Source organism: Penicillium brevicompactum (genome assembly GCF_028827555.1).
Source record: "Penicillium brevicompactum strain IBT 35665 chromosome Unknown utg000009l_segment0_segment0, whole genome shotgun sequence".
Lineage (NCBI taxonomy): Eukaryota > Fungi > Ascomycota > Eurotiomycetes > Eurotiales > Aspergillaceae > Penicillium > Penicillium brevicompactum.
In genome coordinates, this window is record NW_026623212.1 from 237977 (window position 1) to 255643 (window position 17667).

Consider the following 17667-nt stretch of genomic DNA (forward strand, 5'->3'; position numbering starts at 1 on the left):
GGTATGCGATTTGAGTCTTGCTTTTGCTTCATGTTACCCTACCTTCTATGATGATACCTTTTAGATGACGAGTCTGATTCGAGTTTTCGATGCTGACACATCTTTTAAAATACCATTCATGCCTTTCTGACATTCATTCCTCCACACAATTTCACTCATCAACTTTTTGATGGCTTGTGCTAATTCTTATTCAAGACAGGTCTCTCTATCACATGAACAGTCTGTTCTTGTTTTGACTGGTGTATGTACACCTCACCTCTTCCCCTTCCCTACACTTGCATGATGAAACAACAATACACCAAAGACAAGCATATGTCCAAGTCAGCTTGCTGGCGAAGACGAGAAGTGTTATGCCTGATCAGTCACAAGACCTTGCATCGTCACAATGTCCATCCAGTACTCGACGCTGATGGATCATGAACAGAAGCGAAGCAGGAACCGAAAGAACTAACTCGCCGTTGGCAATGCCTCCATTTTTCTGTAAGTTTCATCTGCTTTTTCTTTCTCTTTCCCCCAACATCTTTATATGATGATTCACTTCAATTTATCACGACGGTCAACGTAAGGATTTTTATTGACGACCATCGCCTGTGACAAGGCTTTATCTGAAATACCTCATTCACACATTTTTCTTGCCATCGATTGTTAGCTTTGATACTAATATCGATCAGTTTATTAGGTTCCCACTGGCCTTCGAAGGTAAATTACATAGTTTTCGAGAATGAAGAAAAAAACCAAAATATAAGATTCACACAATCAAGACTTCCTACTTGTAGATCTAAAACTTAAGTTCGTATTGTTTCCTTTTTGACCCTGCACATGCACCCCCTGATCACTCTATCACTCTTTTGTTGATCAGCCCGTGTTCTTCGATGCCAACCTATGGGATGTTGCTTCGATGCGGGGACCAAAGCGTCCAGCCTCTCATAACGAACGATAAGCGCCGAGCTTCAGTCCGCGTGTGATGAGAACACACCAAGTTGCATGTAGAGTCCCCGCTTCGGCCTTCTGCTAATCTTATTCTATTTATTCTTTGTCGTTCCAATTTTAGATCTTGTGCCATATCGCCGCCTCAATGATTGGCCCTGTTCAGGGCTCTGGAGCTTCCAGCTGCAAAAGTTAGCGTTTTGCCTGTCTCGCGCCTATCCCTCTGTTGTCGTATTCCACTGCATTCTTTTCAGTATGGATGCGGAAGGGGCCTCCTAAACCGATGCACAGCCCAGTATGAATAGGTGTGGCCCATCTGCTTCTATCCGCAACTGTTTTCTATACGCGCGGGAGATACTGATCGTCCCTCTCTAGCTGGTCGGTGCCAAATCATGCCCAGGAGCAGCCAAATCAGTATCCAGGCTGGTCCGTATCTGCAAGTCCCAGAACTCAGCAGTCGCCGGGCCATCGAGAGCATGCTGTGCAGCCGCCTGTGTTGACAACTGCACTGAATGGTCCACAGTACCAGGGCCTTGGTCTCGCGCAAACCCCATTGTCGACTACTACGCTTTCAAGCCCATTTGTTCACGGTCAATCGCCTTACATCCCACCGCCAGCAGTCGAGAGACCAGCTCCCCCGCCTTCGATGGCTTCCAGAAATGCATATAATGTCCCTTATAATCCCCAGGATTGGGGGCCTCCGGGCAGGTCCCAGGCACAGAGCTATGCTCCCCCAAATACTATGCGTCGAACCCCACAGAGAACTGACCCAGGTTTGTCAACTCGGTGCATTGAAAGTAACCTACTGACTGTTGGGAGATGGGCCACTATCATCACCTCCTCCGCCATATTCGCCGCCTGAACAAAATCGAACGCCTCGAAATTTCTCTGGGCAAGGAAATCCCAGCTTTGTGGAGACGCCTTCCCCGCCCATTCGTAGAGAAAATGATTATGATATGTCTCACCAGTACCAAAGACAACCAAATCGCCCAAGGCCACTCTCAATGGTTTATTCGTCCGATCCGGCTTCTCAGGGTCAACCATTACCCCCTCCCCCTCCGCCGCAGGGACATGCAAACAGATCTGTCTCTCAAAGTCGGGTAGAGTACCAGGGCATTCCCTATGGTGACCCGACAGGAAATTACAACGCTCCGCCTAGTCATCGGCCGAGACCACCCCAGGCTCCACCACAGCCTGGATTCTATGCACAGCCTGTTAACCCAGAAACCCCAACTCGGCCGCCTGCATCACGAAGAGCAGCATCCGCTGGGGCCGTCGTGAGCAGTGTAGGGTCATCGAGAGCCGCAAGTCAATCGCGGAATTTATCTCCATCAAACAACAACTGGGGACCTGGCATGCCACTTCCACCGCCTCCTCCAGGACCTCCCCCAACTGCCAGGTCCGTCAGCGTGAGCGGCTCGTCGGAGTCTTCTATGAGAACACCACAAGGATCCAGCACCCAGGGGTCAGCCCGGACCTCGAGAAGAGCGCCTCCCGTCCTTGGAACAGGATTGGGAAGTATCCCGCCTACACCTGCTGATTGGGTAGATGAGGCTTTTCTCAACAACAGGCCAACAGAAGAGCTATATGTTGACACGACAACAGCTGCTGCACACACGGAAAGTGCAGATCACCATGACCCATCTAATCAGAGAACTCCCGGTAGTGGTGGACTGTTCCGTAGTTCAGCGGTACGCGATCCAAGTGCCAAGGGAATTCGCGAAAGAAGGATCGAACGTCGCAATCGACAAAGCCAGGTCTTTGAGCCTCCCAGTGCAGTATCTACAAATGGAAACCCGTGGGCGGACGCTCTGGAGCAGATCAAGCCGTCGAACCTCATTCTCCCGGATCAAACCAGCAGCCCAAACCAAACCCGGCATCCATCGTCGGCAAAGTATACTCCTACTCCCCGCAGCACAAGGAGCATTGCATCGGAGGGTCCATGTCGATCTCGGGCATCTTCTGGAGGTCTGTTCTCCGACCAATCACCCTACGGAACTCCCAAACAACAGCCAAGCTCTGCTGGCCCTTCTACTGCATTTGCACATACACCCCCCTTTTCCCCAGGTGGCATGGGCTCTGCGGGATATCCGAAAGAAGCAAGTCAAGCAGTACCACCAAAGGCATTGCCAACTCCGCCTCTTAATTCTGCAAAAGATGCCCAGCCGCGCCCCCGTGCTCCTTCACAAGGAGCTGAGAGCCGCCCGGTATCTCACATTCTCCATATCCCCAATGATTCTGTATCAATGATGAAACCTTTGTCACCCCGTCGGACGCCCAGTCAATCACCCCAGATGCCCGCATCAATGGAGTCGATGCTCAGACAAGACTCTTCCTTCCTCCAGGATGCTGTCCAGAGACATAAGGCGTTCGTGGAGAAGGAAGCTTCCGCCATGGACGAGGACGAAGCTCTCAAGGCCTTCGCGGACTACATTCTTGCCGAAGCCCAGATTCGCCGCCAGCGGTATTCAAATGCGTGGGATAAATTCCCGGTTGAGGAAGTACGCAGCAGTCTCTTCGAGTTGCCAGCAAAAAAGGCAGGTCCGACTCTGCCGAAGCTGGATATCCCGCGGAATCAAAATCGACCAAATCGACCAGAAACTGCGTGGTGGAATAACTACCAGCCTTGTTTGTCGCCAATTGCTAGCCTCAACATGAGCAATGATGAGATGAGCTCTCGGGGCCGTGCACCGAGTCGCTGGTGGGAGTCCAAGACCGGCTCGAGTGGCGAGGGAGAAGACAGGAAGGTCCAGCGATCGAAGCGGGAATCAAAGTACATGGGACTACAACCATTGCAGTGGGACCAGGAGCTGACACCTCAACAAAATGTCGCCATGAACTACGGACCTCACGAGTATCCACCGGAGAAAGTCGGCTGGCACGACGACTCTCCGTCGAACCCGACTGGCGCTGGGTATCGCTACCCTGGAATTCGAAGCTTGGATATTTCACGATTGATTACTCTGCCTCCGCCTTACCCCCGGCACCACCCTGCTGTGAACAACAGTCACCCTGAACTGGTCATGCACCGGACCACTGTGCGGTCCATTACTGACCTCACCGAGATCAAAACCACCAGACATCGATACAAGGCCGACATGGAACAAATGCTGCAAGAACACCAGCAGCAGGTTGCTGAGGGCCACCGCAACTTCAAGGCCAATATCCAAAGCCAGATCCAGGAAGGGAGCCTCAGCTTTGCGGAGGCAGCAGAGGCAGAGGCAGCAATGATCGTCGAGGAGAACGAGCGGGAGAGGGCTATGGTAAAGCGCCAGCTTGACACGTACCAAGAGACCGTGCTCAAGCCCATGAACGCAATACTCATTGACAGGATCGGCAAAGCAACAAGCTGTATCGATGAACTAAGTCATCTTCTTTCCGATGACGCCCAACGTGGCACACCAGACGAAACCCAAGAAGAAGGCGACGAGAAACCCGAGTTATTGGAGAAGCTCACCCAACTCAAATGGCTTTTTGAAGCCCGGGAACAGCTCCACCGAGAATCCTTCGATCTGATCAGTGACCGTGACGAAAAATACAAAATTGTTGCATTGCTTCCCTATAAGCAAGGCAAAGTAGAAGACAAATTGCGTGAAACGCAAGCTTTCTTCTCCCAAGATGCCCTCGAACGTCGCGTGCAGTTTGAAAACGACGCTCTGACCCGCCTGGAATCGTTCTTGGACGTCATTGAACAGAACGTCGTGCGAGGAGTTGAGGTCCAGCTATCTGCATTCTGGGACATCGCGCCCTCTCTACTAGCCCTCGTGCAACAGGTGCCGGAGAATCTACAAGGGTTCCAGGTGAAGATTCCTGCGGACGAGTATGAGGAAAACCCCAGCTACCACGCGCATCCTCTGCAATATCTTTATACACTGCTTTCACACGCGGAGAAATCCAGCTACCAGTTCATCGAGTCTCAGACCAATCTGCTTTGTCTTCTGCATGAGGTGCGGTCCGCTGTCATGCGAGCGAATCGGATCCTCGTGGAGGCGGAACGCATCAAATGTGGAGAAGCAGAGGAAGATGTGCGTAGGGATATGTTACAGACCCGTGCGGATGAAGAGTTGTCTCTTACTACTGATCTCAAGGACAAGGTGGCTACTGTTGAGGGGCAGTGGACTGAGGCTTTGGGGAGTCAAATTGAAGGGTTGCGGGAGCGGGTGAAGGAGCAGCTTGTGGAAGAAGATGGATGGGAAGACCTGGAGCAGTTGGAGGAGTAAAATGGGTGAGCCCTGGAACATTTCTTTGTGTATTTAGCAACATGATATCCCCCATTCGTTCGTTATTCAGATGTTTCTAGGCAGTGCCTGCAACATCTGATTTTGTGTTGTTTGATAGCTTCGAGGGAAGGTGCACTTGGATCCCTAGGTGGATTGAAAATTATAATTTGGTTTTCATTAAAAAAGAGCGAAATATCTACTTGGTACTTCGGTCAGGAAATGAAGTTGGTGATAGTCGTCGCTTCGTCACTTCGTCACTTCGTCAGAGGGTATCCACAGTCACGTGCACCTTCTAGAGTCTTCCGTCCCGCGACGCCTCAAATAGCTCGTCTCCCTCAACTTCTCCCTCTCTCTTCATTTCAATTCATCGAGTCCTTTGATGCCCTGGGCTTGATTGCTTGAACTGTAAGTGTGCAATTGACATTTCCTCTTTCCCTTTACCCTCGAGTGCACCACGGTGAAATTTCTGCAAATGCAAATTTCTCTCCACTCCACCAGCCTCAAATGATGAGACTTCTAGCTGGCACCAGTCCTAGAGATGCTCTCACATCTCATGCGGACCAAGCTTTACTAGTCCGGGATTACGCCCCAGGACCTGACATTGGCCTTGACCATTCATGCTTTCTTCATTTCAGAAAAAAAAAGTCGAGCATCGCTAATCTGGAATTGTCGAACAGAACCTCTCGTACACGCAGAATCTTAAAGGGAGAAATAACCCCTTGAATCAATTTCTTTTTGTCGATAGTCTTCATCATGGTCCTCCACAACCCCAACAACTGGCACTGGGTCAACAAGGACGCCTCTGGCTGGGCCAAGGAGTACTTGCAGAAGAACCTGGTCGGCCTCAGTGTTGAAGAAGGGGGTGTGTCCGCCCAAGTAAGCAAGTTGTTGTCCATGGATGGCGACGTAGATGTCAGCCAGCGCAAGGGCAAGGTCATCACTCTCTTTGATGTCAAGGTGTCGCTAGAATACTCAGGTTTGTAGTCCAATATCAATATTATTATCATTTTCTCTTGAGAACTGGCAGCTGAGACGCTTCCATAGGTAAGACCAAGGACGATGAGGATGTCAGCGGCACCATCAAGATCCCTGAGGTAGCCCACGATACCGAGGAGGACGAGTTCGTCGTACGTCCCCTTTTCTCCCCCTGCCAAGGTGACAGGTAGCACAAAACTAACCTGTAAACCCTCCACAGTTCGAGATTGAGAACCACGCCGATTCCAACTCCAAGCAGCCCGTAAAGGACCTGGTGCGCACCAAGCTTGTCGCCAAACTCCGCAAGTCTCTGGCCGGCTTCACCAACGCTCTGATCACCGAGCACGGCAAGGATCTCCAGCACGCCCCCGGCGTCAACCCCTCTAGCGGCTTCACCAAGGCCACCGTCCACCCTCAGACCAAGGCCGCCGAAGCCACCCAGACCACCACTTCTAAGGCCGGCAAGGTCGCCGTTAACACCACTACCGTGACTGCCTCCGACGAGTTCCGCACCACAGCCGGCGAACTCTACAACACTTTCACGGACCCCCAGCGCATCACCGCGTTCACCCGCGGCCCGCCTCGTGAGTTCGAGGGCGCCAAGGTTGGCGGCAAGTTCGCCATCTTCGACGGCAACGTCACTGGTCAATTCGTCACCCTCAACGAGCCCAAGCAGATCGTGCAGACCTGGCGTCTGGCCCAGTGGCCCGAGGGTCACTTCAGTACCCAGGAAATCAACTTCGATCAGAATGATATCGATGGTGTTACCCAGATGCGTGTCACTTGGTCCGGCGTCCCTGTCGGACAGGAGGACGTCACCAAGCAGAACTGGGAGATGTACTACGTTCGCAGCATCAAGCAGACCTTTGGGTATGTTCTCTTTCCACCCCTTGCCAATCCCCCCCCTGTCTCTATGTCCCCTAGAATTCTTTGCCAATCTCGGCCTTCGCCTACAGATCCAAGCCTTCATCTTCATTGCCTTCGTGGAATTGGTTACTAATGATTGTTTTCCTCCTTGGTTTAGGTTTGGCACTATTCTCTGATCGGCTCTTACCGGTGGCATGAAAAAAGAAACAATACTTTCATCAAGATTTTGCGAACATAGCTGCGAGAGCGCAAGCTTCGAGTTCTTTGCCTTTATTTTTCCATTTCGTGTCTCTTTCTTTCCACCCTGTGACCTTGCATTTCTTGATTTAGGTCTGGGCACAATGATGCTACGATAGAGTACGGTGTTATGCCTATGATAATGAAGATAAGATTTTTTTTTTCTCGGGTGTCTAATTTCTACTTTTGGCTTGGAGAGGCTTTATGGGGCAGCTAAAGGATGGAACAGAAATGTAGATATCAGTGTCTCAACAGCCTTAGAGTTGGCCCGAGGTCTGATGGCTTTGATGGAAACCTTCCAAGGTTGGACTTGGGCTCCAGTCCTAAAGTAAGACGACAGAAGAGATGACTGAAAGAGGTGAAATATTATGGAAACATTTTTGATAGACATGGATTTGAGAAAGCCCTTGGAAAATGGCTTGTATGAAAAGTTTCAAGGTTAGGGCTTCGTCTATTGTTACGTCCGACCCAACGTTGACGTTCTTTTTCTACAGATCCAATCAAAAATAGCAATGCACGTATTTTTCATTCATCGTCTATGTCATTCCTAAACATATTTTTGTTTCCGATCCAATTTCTATATCATGTGAGATCCGACCTTACAGAGTGCGCTCAATGAGCTCGATACCGTAGTCCTCCTTCAGGGTCTTGATAAGAGGAGCACAGATATCCATGGTCATGGGAGCGAGGACACCCTAGTCAAGTTAGCGGAATGAAACAGAAGAACATTAAATAGGCACTTACAGTCTTGTTGATGGTGCCATCGAGAACCTGCTTAACAGCGACACCACAAGGGACACCGACCAACTACAATTTGTTAGCATGCTGCAACTCAATCTATATTTGAGGGGAAACGAACCTTGGCCATGGCGGAGTAACCAGCGGGGTTACCGTACTCGCAGAGAGTGGAGGTACGGGTCTCCTTGGAACCGTCCTTGTTCTCGATCTCGAACTTGTGCTGCAGCATGACGAGATCACGCTCGTCGGGGCCGTACTGCATCTTCTGCTCGAGGGTAGCGCAGAGGGTGTCGAGGGCGTTGCCACGGGGGATGGTCTGCTCATCGGAGAAGAGACCGATCCAGCGGAGACCGGAGAGGAGACGGTCACGCTCCTCGTTGTTGGGGAAGTTAGTCTTGGAGGCAATAGCCCACTGGAGGTCCTTCTCGGAGGATGAGGTGGCACCAAGAACCTGCTTGGTGGCCTCCTTCCAGGAGGTAGGCTTGTCGAAGACGCTGTTGGGGGCGTCGTTGAGGAAGCCAATGTCAACGAGAACCTTGATCATCTCGGGGAAGCCCTGGTAACGGAGGGTACCACGGACAACGGTCTGGGCCTCGGGGATGTTGTAGCGCTCGCGGAAGGGAGTGGAGTCACGGTTGGGGTAACCAACGAACGCGAAACCGGGGTAGATGAAGAAGGGCTTGGCGGAGGCCATCAGCTCGGGACCGTCAATGCTGACGATCTCACCACCGCGGTAGATCTTGGCGGCGTTACGGAGAGCAAGAAGGACACCACGGCTACATATTTGTTAGTGATAGTAGGGTAATGAAGAGTGGAGTTTTGCGAACCTGGACCAGGAGAACTATATAAAATCCGTTAATCATTGGGCAAATGAGAGTCTGGGGCTCAAAGATATCATACCTTGTATCCAAGAGGGTTGTTGGAGCACTCAGGGGCGGCTATATTGATGCATTAGCATATCGTTCTGTATGGCAATAGACCATGTCACTTACGAACTATCAAATTGGTTAGCAAATGTTCAATAGAAAAACGACGATAATAACTTACGGCCACCACAGAAGGAGATGAACTCGAGGATCTTGCCACCGGCAGCGTGGACCTCGTCAATGGCCTTGACGGCGTCTATTTCAATCAGCAAAAGTTTACTCAGAGTCAATTGCCCAAGACTTACACAGGTGGTCGAGACCAGGGTCGAGACCGATCTCGTTCATGACAACAATACCGGCCTCCTTGCAGCGCTCCTCGAGAGCCTGCATGGCGGGGGAGACGTAAGAGGTAGTCACGACATTGGTCTGTAGGTTATCTCGTTAGTGCTTGCCGGAACATAGCCGTGGGCAAACGTACCTTGGTGCGGATAGCGGACTCAATGACGGTGGCGTGGAAGGTGTAGGGGATGAGAGAGATGACGACATCGGCCTGCTCGAGGGCCTTGTCAAGGGCAGCAGCGTCGTTGACATCAAGGGAGATAGCCTTGGTGTTCTTGAAGCCGCCAGAGAGAGCCTGGGCGCTCTCGAGGGTACGGCAAGCTTGCGTTGATCATCAGCGGAATGTATATAGGGTGTATAATAACGACAGTCACATACCGACAGTGACCTCGACGTCGGCCTTGCTGAGGACCTCAACAGTGGGCTTAGTGACTATTATCCAACATCAATTAGTCTTCGAAGCTTCAATGCGGGGCAGCCCATGACGCATTGGACGAATTGGGGTCTGGGGGTGGACAGGGGACTCACCGAAGCCCGAACCCAAAAGGAGGGCCTTGGAACCGGCGATTTGCTTAACCATTTTGAATCAATTGATTTGTGATAGGATATTGGAGGGATAGAAGAGGGCATCCCGCTGTCCCTCAATTGTGGACCGATATGCGCTTGAGTCATCATCACGTGAACCGGTATCGGCGTGGGGTTGACCGGGCCGGACATTTAATTATTCGCTATGTGGTATATGCTATAGGATGTGGAGTGGAGTATGAAGGCTCAAAGTATTCATTTTGTGGGAGCATCACAAGAGTCTAGCTAATACGGAGTATCGTGGAACAAGCCAAGGCAGCGGTGGTAAAGAGGTATACACAACTCTGAAACTTGTATAGACAGCTCAGTGCCACCAAGTTCACTACCTGCGGCAGATAGCTCCAACTTTAATACCGGGTAGCTGCATCTTTGCGCTAGTATCGAGAAAACACCCTAGGATCCATGGGGAAGAGCCGAAGAAAGAAGGATTATAATGCATGTGATTTATACCGACGCAATAATGCACGGATGAATATCAAGTAGAAAGCCAAGAACGCCGCTGATGCAGAAACAGGCACAGGGTATATAAAAGTGAACTAGATGTCTTTGGCCTTTGCACCTTGACGCAGCAGCATGTCCATTTCTTCCTCGCCGGCAAAGTTACCCTCAGCATCGGGATCTTGCCGCGACTTGGAAATGCGTCGTTGCCACCCGAGGAGCACGGGTAGGAAGTGCCACAAGTCAAACTCGGGCCACATGACTTCCAGGAACTTAATCTCGGTGTTCTCGTGCGTCTGCCAGAGCATGAAGTCGCTCAGGCGCTCGACGCCCGAGGTACGAATGAGAATATCCAAGGGCGGTGTGCCCTTGGTGAACATGTGATCGTTGAGGGTTTGGCGGGAGATGGTTTCGGGGGAGATATAGAGAGGGCTTTCGTTGGCGGGTCGGTGTGGTGAGCCCTTGGATTCTGGACCGAGGTGTAGGGTCGTTGAGGACGAAAAGGATGATCCGGACTCGTATATACCACGACCATTCCGGGATGTGTCGTCTTCTTGTGCGGAAGAGCCGGACGTGGACTCGGAATCGCTAGGCGTATCGTATGTTCGTGTCTGGGCGCGGATGTTATTGGTAATATGAGACTCCGAGAATGGAGTGCGCGCAGACGCAGCACCGGAGTGCGCATGCTGAATAGGTGTGCTGTAGTCATCGACCGTATCGCGAATAGCACTGGTGATCTCATCGCGGGAGGTGTAGGGGAAGCAGATGTTGAGGACGCGGTCTCCGTTGCGGCTGGTCATTTCAACGGCCTTGTTCACGGCCTCCAACACGTCGGGCTTGAGCAGGTCAAGACGGCCCAGAACGCCGACCTTTGCCCCGTATCGATCCAAAATGTCTCCATGCTGTGCCATCTGCGACAGCTTCACTTTTGCGATTTCCATAAGCGCGTCCACCTCGAACTTGGAACGTTTGAAATTCTCGATACTGAAGGCGTAGATCGTGACTACCTTCACTCCGCTCTTGTAGCAAACCTCGAGAATCTGTAGGGCATCAGTAAAGCTTCTCACAGAAAGGGGGTTCTTGCCGCGGATAGCCACGCTCTCGAGTCCACACTCACCCTCGCCAAAGCTTCGAATCCCAGGTTGTGTCCTTCCACGGTCTCAATGCCGTGCGACCGAGCGAAGCGGCGGTTGCCGTCCATGACGAACGCGACATGCTGCGGAATAGGGCCTTGTTGAAGAGCGCCGATCAGTAGCTCCTTGAGGCCGCTGATGGCGTATTCGGCTGGCGGAGAGGAAAGGAACCAATTACGGAGCCGAGACATATGCATTGAGCCCGACATCTTGAAATATGCCCTCCGGGTTCCAGCGCGCTGGAAAGGAAAAAGAAAGGAAGAAAGCGTGGGGAAGGAGATGTGGAAACCGGATGCGTGAGAAGGCAAAAGGTTGCGGTTAGCGGCTGGGCAAATCCGGAGGCGACGTGGTCTATTTTAAAGAATCTCCCTTTTCAACAGTCCAGGCTACACTTTTTTCTGATGTGTGTTTCTATTTCAATTCTAGGCTCTGCCCCAGTGGCGAGGCCCACGACAGCCAAGATCAACAGTCAACAGCTAACATCGCAATTGGTTGAGATCCCCGCTCAGGCCGGGGGATTTCAACGTGCGTCTGAACACGTTGAATTTCAGGGTTCGACAACGGTCCTGTTATCGTATTGGTTTTTACTTTTCCATGCCAATTTGGGGGCCTACGGGCTACATTCGGTGAATAATGAATCAAGTATAATGATGAAAACAGAGAGGATATCTTGCGTGGATATATAAGCACAATAGATACACAGCTTCATGCTGAACGAAAGAAACAAAGTCATCAAGGTAATTAGTTCGGGATCTTAAAGATCCTTTCGGTTCTCCTCAACGCTGGACGGTGTACCGGGACCGGAGCTGGCCATGTCCCAGCTCCCATCCTCGCTGCGGCGGCGACGGCGCTCTCCACGCTCTCTCATGGCATCGCGAATTCGCGAACTGACGTCCTCAAGTGGGTCTTTTTGGGTGAGCGAGCTGAGCGGTTTCAACCCGTGCCGAGACCCAGGTCGGGCGCTAGCAGAGCTGCTGCGGCTGCGGTTACGGCTAGGAGGCCGTGTGGAGAAGAAGCCAATGTTGGCCAAGTTGTGGAAGGATTCGTTGCGGGGCAAGGGTTCCGAGGTGGGCATCTTCTCATTGGATTCGGAGACACTGGATCTCCTGATCTCGGGTGGTCCATCTTCAGACTTCTCCTCAATGTTTGTGGCTTCGCGGAATGGATCTGTCACAATGCGAGAGGCGTCAAAGTCAGGGAACAGCTCGGGGCCCATGGTGTTGATTGCGTCAGTCACTTGCTGTGCCAAGGCGGCACGCTTTTCTCGGAGTCTGACAAGCGTGTTGGCTGATGATGGGTTCAGAGATAGGACAAGAGGACGGAGAGATTTGATAATGTCCATGCCCACCTCACCAATTCGCAGAGCCGCGAACGTGATGGTAGGGAAGAGGACCATGCCAATCATGACCACTGACCAGAGCGGCACCCAGTCGGGGACCATTCCGTTGACTCGGTTCCAATATGTCCAATAAGTGAAGGCAGCCGTATAAAAGGCGTAGAGGGCTGGGGCGAATGCGAGAGCAATCAACAGTTTCCACGTCGCCATGACATCTCGGCCCTGAAGTTTGACTGTCGAAGCAGCCAGTGCTTCTTTGGACTTTTTCGCGGAAAGATATTTGGTTGCGATGAAAACAGGGGTAAAGAGGAGGAAACCAGGGAGAGTTCCAATGGCCAAAAGTGCCAACTTGCCCAGACGATAGATCAAAGTGGCGACCACTTGAACAATGGAGAACTTGGCGTAAGCCACTTGATGATCCCGAATGCCGAGAATGCGGAGTGACTTGTTGTATGACACGATAGCTCGGCGCAGATCAACAATTCGAGGATCATCTTTGAAGTGGGCATATCCTTTCACGAGACGGCGGTTCAATTCAACGACCATTGGCAGAGGAAGCTTCTTGCCTTTGGTGTTGTAGAGTCGACGCGCGGCTTGGATGACCATCAGAGTCTCATAGTCGGGGCTGGTGACGGTAACCGAGACGAGGCCTCCGTAGATGATCTCCAACAAAGCACCGACAGACTCTCGGCGTTCACCCTGCTTGAATTGTTCCACGAGCTCGGGAGGAACGTCGATCGGGGTGCCGAATTCAATCACGGCTCTCGAACGGAACTTGTGGGCATGGAAGTAGTTCATGCCACAAGGCACGATCTTCAAGCCACAGTCCGGGTTCTCAGCGAGAGTTCCCAAAGCCATCAGGGCCACACCAGCTATAGCACGTTAGTTTTCTCAAACCAAGAATCCAGATCAACATGGTGAAGCATACCTTTCAAAGGAAGCAATGTAGTCCGGTCATGACTTCCACCCTCCGGGAAAATACCAACACAACCTCCAGAGCCAAGTCGCTTGAATACTGCCTGGTAGACCGCGGTCTGATCGACATGCGGCGCAACCTTGAACTTGGTGCCCTTGAAATCCGAGTTATCCGACGCATCCCCCGTGAAATTTCCATCGCTATCAATGTCTTGTCGCCCAGTCAGCTGGATGAGCGCATCCCGGTGTTTGAACGGTTTCTTGAGGACAAGTTCTTCCGGGCCTCGGACCTCCGCGATCGCAGTACTGTGTGATGTTCCGTTGACGGTGGGCAAGGCGATGGTGCCGTCCTTCTCGAATGGCTTGCCTTCGAAGTTGGTTCCGACACCCCGCAATAGGGTGGGCTCGTTGATCGGGTCGGGAAGATAGATTGTACCGGTTCCAGGCTTCAGGTTATCCATAGCACGTGCTACTGGCAATGTTCCAATACCTCGCGCGAGGAAGCCGATGAACTTGCGCCGGAAGGATTTCTCGGCGATCAGCCATGAGATTCGTCGGTGCGCTTCGCTGCGGATGACGCGCATCAAAACCAAGGAGTCGACAAACTAGAAAACATACACTAGTCAGTCACATTCGCTGGCCCGGAAGCAGGCGGCTTACCTGGTTCGCGTGGGGAGCGGCCACCAGAATGATGGGACCGCGTCGGGGGATCTTCCATGATCCTCGGGGGTGGACTTCACGGAAGAAGAGGTCTATCAGCACGGAGAAAGACCATAGGACGAGATCGTACATCCAGCCGATCAGCGGCGGAATGTAAGGGCCCTTGTCTCCCATATCGTACGTTGCAGGATGCAGCTATCTCGACATGAAGGGAAAGTGGAAGATCAGGCCACAGGAGCTTGGGCCTACGAAAAAAAGAGGGAAGGCACGAGATCAAAAGAAATCCAAAGAATCCAGGGTCGAAGTTTCCAATCCGGACAGGTTTTGGGGTCTTAGCGCCCTTTCCTGTTTTTTTGTTTTCGGACGCTTCTAGAACAAGTTAAAGCTATGTGTGTTTGTCCGTACTTTATTCTAGGCTCAACGGTCGTGACCTTATATGCCTTTATATCTAAAGTTCTATCTACCCCTCCCACATCGCGAAACTTCCCAACGTATTGCATATGCATAGCGTTGGGAATGGATCAAAGCGTCCTGCAGCTCTTGCGATCCAGATCGACGAGACACAATATATGCTAAAACAATTAAGCATAATGTAGTGGAGTCTGAGAAACAATACATGATCTACAGAAAAAGAAAATAAAAAAGGAAAGACAGTAGAGAGCAGTGTCCACCTGCAAGTTCTCCCCGCCTGCCCCGCAAACCCTTCCCAACTTCCGCCCTTGAATCTGCCCGACTCGAGCTGATCCGAGTTAAAACCCAAGGACTTATTGTGATCGAATCCTCACCTTGACTTTGCCTTCGAAAGAACCACAATCCACTCTTTGCCTGTGGCATGATCCCGCAGCATGTCTCTCAAGTATGTACCTTGTGGTCTGCTCTAGCGCCGGAACTCCGTACTGACTGCCTAGTTGGGTAATGCTTGATCAAGAGGGCTTCGTCCGCCTCCCAAATGAACGTATCGTCTACTCGTCACCTCCCCGCACCGCCGTGTCCTTGACCCCACCATCGGGATACAAAGGCGGAGAGAGCCTATCCGTCCAAAGCAGCGCCGGTTGCATTCACCTCACTAATCAGCGAGTGAGATTCCGCCTGATATATCACTGCTTAACCCCCAAGCTGACTCTGACCAGGTGGTATATCTACCAGCGGCCAGAACCAATGACTTCCAGTCCTTTTCCTCTCCGCTATTGAATGTCCGAGACTCCCATGTGTCGGCCCCTTTCTTCGGCCCCAATGTGTGGACCGCCCTGGTGCAACCTGTCTCCGGGGGTGGCATCTCGGCATCGCTCCCTGCAGTGCAGATGAAAGTGACCTTCAAGGAAGGCGGGGCCTTTGACTTCCACACCAATTTCGAGCGCATCAAAGAGCGAATGCAAGAGGCTGTCGAGAACACTGATCAAGGCACTCGTGGGCAACAGACGGTAGATCTCTCATCTGTTCATTTGGAAGACTTGCCTGCATATGATGCACCGCCCAATGCCAACCAAAATGTCACATCCAGCGAGCCAACGGAGGAACCTCCATCCGCCCGACCCTCTGATGCGAGCGCTGAACCGGTGGAGCCTCCTCCCTGCTATGAGGAAGTTCAGTCGCAGAGCGTAGCGCATGAACTAGAGGAAAGGCTGCGACGAGCCAGTTGATTGCTTTCTATTCTTAATACCAGACCGTCCAATACTTACCATTTGATTTCTTTGGTTTCATTCACAGATGGTCAAACTTATATCCCACTCATGTACATTATGCCAATTAGCGATAGGAAAGCGGTGCTCTCCAAAAGATGAAAAATCCACAATCCCCAAAAATGCAGGCCACAACATGGTGCTCTTAGATACTCTCAATGAAAGCCTAAAAATGTTCCCAAGTCTGCATCAAGTCGAATCCGTGTAATAATTGAAAATGACCACCGCGATCTATAAAACCCCAGTAACCAGACCGAGTTGGCTCTGGCCAATCACGTGCGGCATAATTGTCCTGGCTCAGCGGCCGGGCCTTTCCGATTTTCCAGTCCGAAAGAAGCAGCTCTTGGAAAACCAACATCCTCCCTCAATTCCAACCCCCTTCAGTTCCCCACCACACCGCAACCTTCGGTCATCATTCAATTGATCCCTGTCGCAATGGGTCTCTCCGATTTCTTCTCTGACGTCGTGTCCTCCTGGGGCTTCGAAGCCCAGGCTGAGGCTCCCGCTCAAGACACCGAGACCGAGTCTGCCCCCCCAGGACGAGCCTGCCGAGAAGGAGGAGTCCACCGAATCCGAGTCCGCCGAGGAGACCCCCGCTGAGGAGTCTTCCGAGGAGGCCCCCGAAGAGGAGGCTGAGGCCGAGGCCGAGGAGGAAGAGGAGGAAGAAGAAGAAGAGGAAGAGGAGGAGGAGCCCGAGGACATCAAGCCCAAGCTCGAGGAGGGTAAGTGAATACAATGCCGTCTTTGACGCGTGTCTGGCTTTATCTTGTGCCCGTGCGACCATGAGATCGATCGGTGCTCGCACATATTCTTCCGATGTGTCAGGGTCACGCTACGGGTTGGAATATCGCCAATGGCATCGCAAAGACGTCTCTCGCTCCACAATCCGACCGATTGCTAACAATTTGTGTAGAGTGCGCCAACTCCTCTGTCTGCGCCCCTTACAAGCACCACTACGATGAGTGCGTTGAGCGCGTCACTCGCCAGGAGGAGGCTGGTGATGACTTCAAGGGTCCCAAGGAGGACTGTGTTGAGGAGTGTAAGTGCACCATTGTCATTGATATTGCAATATCGATATCATAGGGAATGTGTTCAATCATCGCAGATTGATCTATTCTTCCAATGTCGAAATCATGGCTAACATCATTTTTTTCTTAACAGTCTTCCACCTCACTCACTGCGTGACCGCCTGCGCTGCCCCCAAGCTCTGGAGGGAGCTGAAGTAAACAACTACTTTCATGAAATGATTTCGGCGCTCCAACCACGCATCGATCCGGCTCGAATTGATTTCCGGCCCCCTCGATATGAAACCCTCTCCGCTGTTGGACTGCAACGCCGAAGTCCCAGTCCCGCTTTGATAGCTACCACGGCACATTGATAGCCTGGTAGCTTGCCGTCTTGGATTGAGAATACAGGATCGAGTACGAAACTCGCTATGAAAATGACTTGTTTTGGTTCGTTCCTCATGTATGTGTGCGCATATTGTTTTCGGGGCAGGGAGGAGGGCGCAGAGGAAGCACGAAAGAATAATAGATACTTGCCCTCCTCTTTCTGCCTTGCATGTACAGATAGCTGGTCTTCCGCCTCATCGAACTGTGCTTTTGTTTCTCTTGTTTTAACACGAATCTCATCTGTACCTGTCTATTTTGACTCCCCACTGGTAGGCTGGCTACGACTCGCGTCGCTGCGAATGTTTTCTCTCCAGGTTTTCAACGTCGCGATCGAGATTACTGGACCATGGTCCGGCTCATT

At 51.7% G+C, this 17667-nt stretch overlaps 7 protein-coding genes across 7 annotated transcripts; 4 read left to right on the forward strand and 3 right to left on the reverse strand.

Annotated features, from left to right (window-relative positions):
- Positions 1 to 1224: 1224 nt before the first annotated feature.
- On the forward strand, positions 1225 to 5147 carry N7506_011531 (uncharacterized protein; the record flags this gene model as incomplete). The annotated part of the gene is made up of 3 exons (XM_056960822.1): positions 1225 to 1232; positions 1303 to 1700; positions 1747 to 5147. 3 exons carry the CDS (start codon positions 1225 to 1227, stop codon positions 5145 to 5147), a joined length of 3807 nt encoding a protein of 1268 aa, XP_056805356.1.
- Positions 5148 to 5900: 753 nt separating this feature from the next.
- On the forward strand, positions 5901 to 7122 carry N7506_011532 (AHA1 family protein; the record flags this gene model as incomplete). Its single annotated transcript, XM_056960823.1, has 3 exons — positions 5901 to 6123; positions 6192 to 6274; positions 6343 to 7122. 3 exons carry the CDS (start codon positions 5901 to 5903, stop codon positions 7120 to 7122), a joined length of 1086 nt encoding a protein of 361 aa, XP_056805357.1.
- A 703-nt stretch (positions 7123 to 7825) lies between these two features.
- Positions 7826 to 9749, reverse strand: lys9 (saccharopine dehydrogenase (NADP+, L-glutamate-forming); the record flags this gene model as incomplete). Its single annotated transcript, XM_056960824.1, has 11 exons — positions 7826 to 7921; positions 7971 to 8033; positions 8086 to 8740; positions 8792 to 8805; positions 8865 to 8902; positions 8957 to 8959; positions 9012 to 9086; positions 9136 to 9256; positions 9309 to 9490; positions 9548 to 9601; positions 9698 to 9749. The coding sequence occupies 11 exons, from the start codon at positions 9747 to 9749 to the stop codon at positions 7826 to 7828; spliced, it is 1353 nt and encodes a 450-aa protein (XP_056805358.1).
- Positions 9750 to 10290: 541 nt separating this feature from the next.
- N7506_011534 (undecaprenyl diphosphate synthase family protein) lies at positions 10291 to 11534 on the reverse strand (the record flags this gene model as incomplete). Its single annotated transcript, XM_056960825.1, has 2 exons — positions 10291 to 11232; positions 11310 to 11534. The coding sequence occupies 2 exons, from the start codon at positions 11532 to 11534 to the stop codon at positions 10291 to 10293; spliced, it is 1167 nt and encodes a 388-aa protein (XP_056805359.1).
- A 545-nt stretch (positions 11535 to 12079) lies between these two features.
- N7506_011535 (putative glycerol-3-phosphate acyltransferase Sct1) lies at positions 12080 to 14410 on the reverse strand (the record flags this gene model as incomplete). Its single annotated transcript, XM_056960826.1, has 3 exons — positions 12080 to 13533; positions 13590 to 14181; positions 14237 to 14410. 3 exons carry the CDS (start codon positions 14408 to 14410, stop codon positions 12080 to 12082), a joined length of 2220 nt encoding a protein of 739 aa, XP_056805360.1.
- Positions 14411 to 15081: 671 nt separating this feature from the next.
- On the forward strand, positions 15082 to 15876 carry N7506_011536 (GRAM domain-containing protein; the record flags this gene model as incomplete). Its single annotated transcript, XM_056960827.1, has 3 exons — positions 15082 to 15092; positions 15145 to 15313; positions 15367 to 15876. 3 exons carry the CDS (start codon positions 15082 to 15084, stop codon positions 15874 to 15876), a joined length of 690 nt encoding a protein of 229 aa, XP_056805361.1.
- A 474-nt stretch (positions 15877 to 16350) lies between these two features.
- Positions 16351 to 17141, forward strand: N7506_011537 (cytochrome b-c1 complex subunit 6 family protein; the record flags this gene model as incomplete). The annotated part of the gene is made up of 4 exons (XM_056960828.1): positions 16351 to 16377; positions 16427 to 16637; positions 16829 to 16954; positions 17077 to 17141. The coding sequence occupies 4 exons, from the start codon at positions 16351 to 16353 to the stop codon at positions 17139 to 17141; spliced, it is 429 nt and encodes a 142-aa protein (XP_056805362.1).
- Positions 17142 to 17667: the final 526 nt, after the last annotated feature.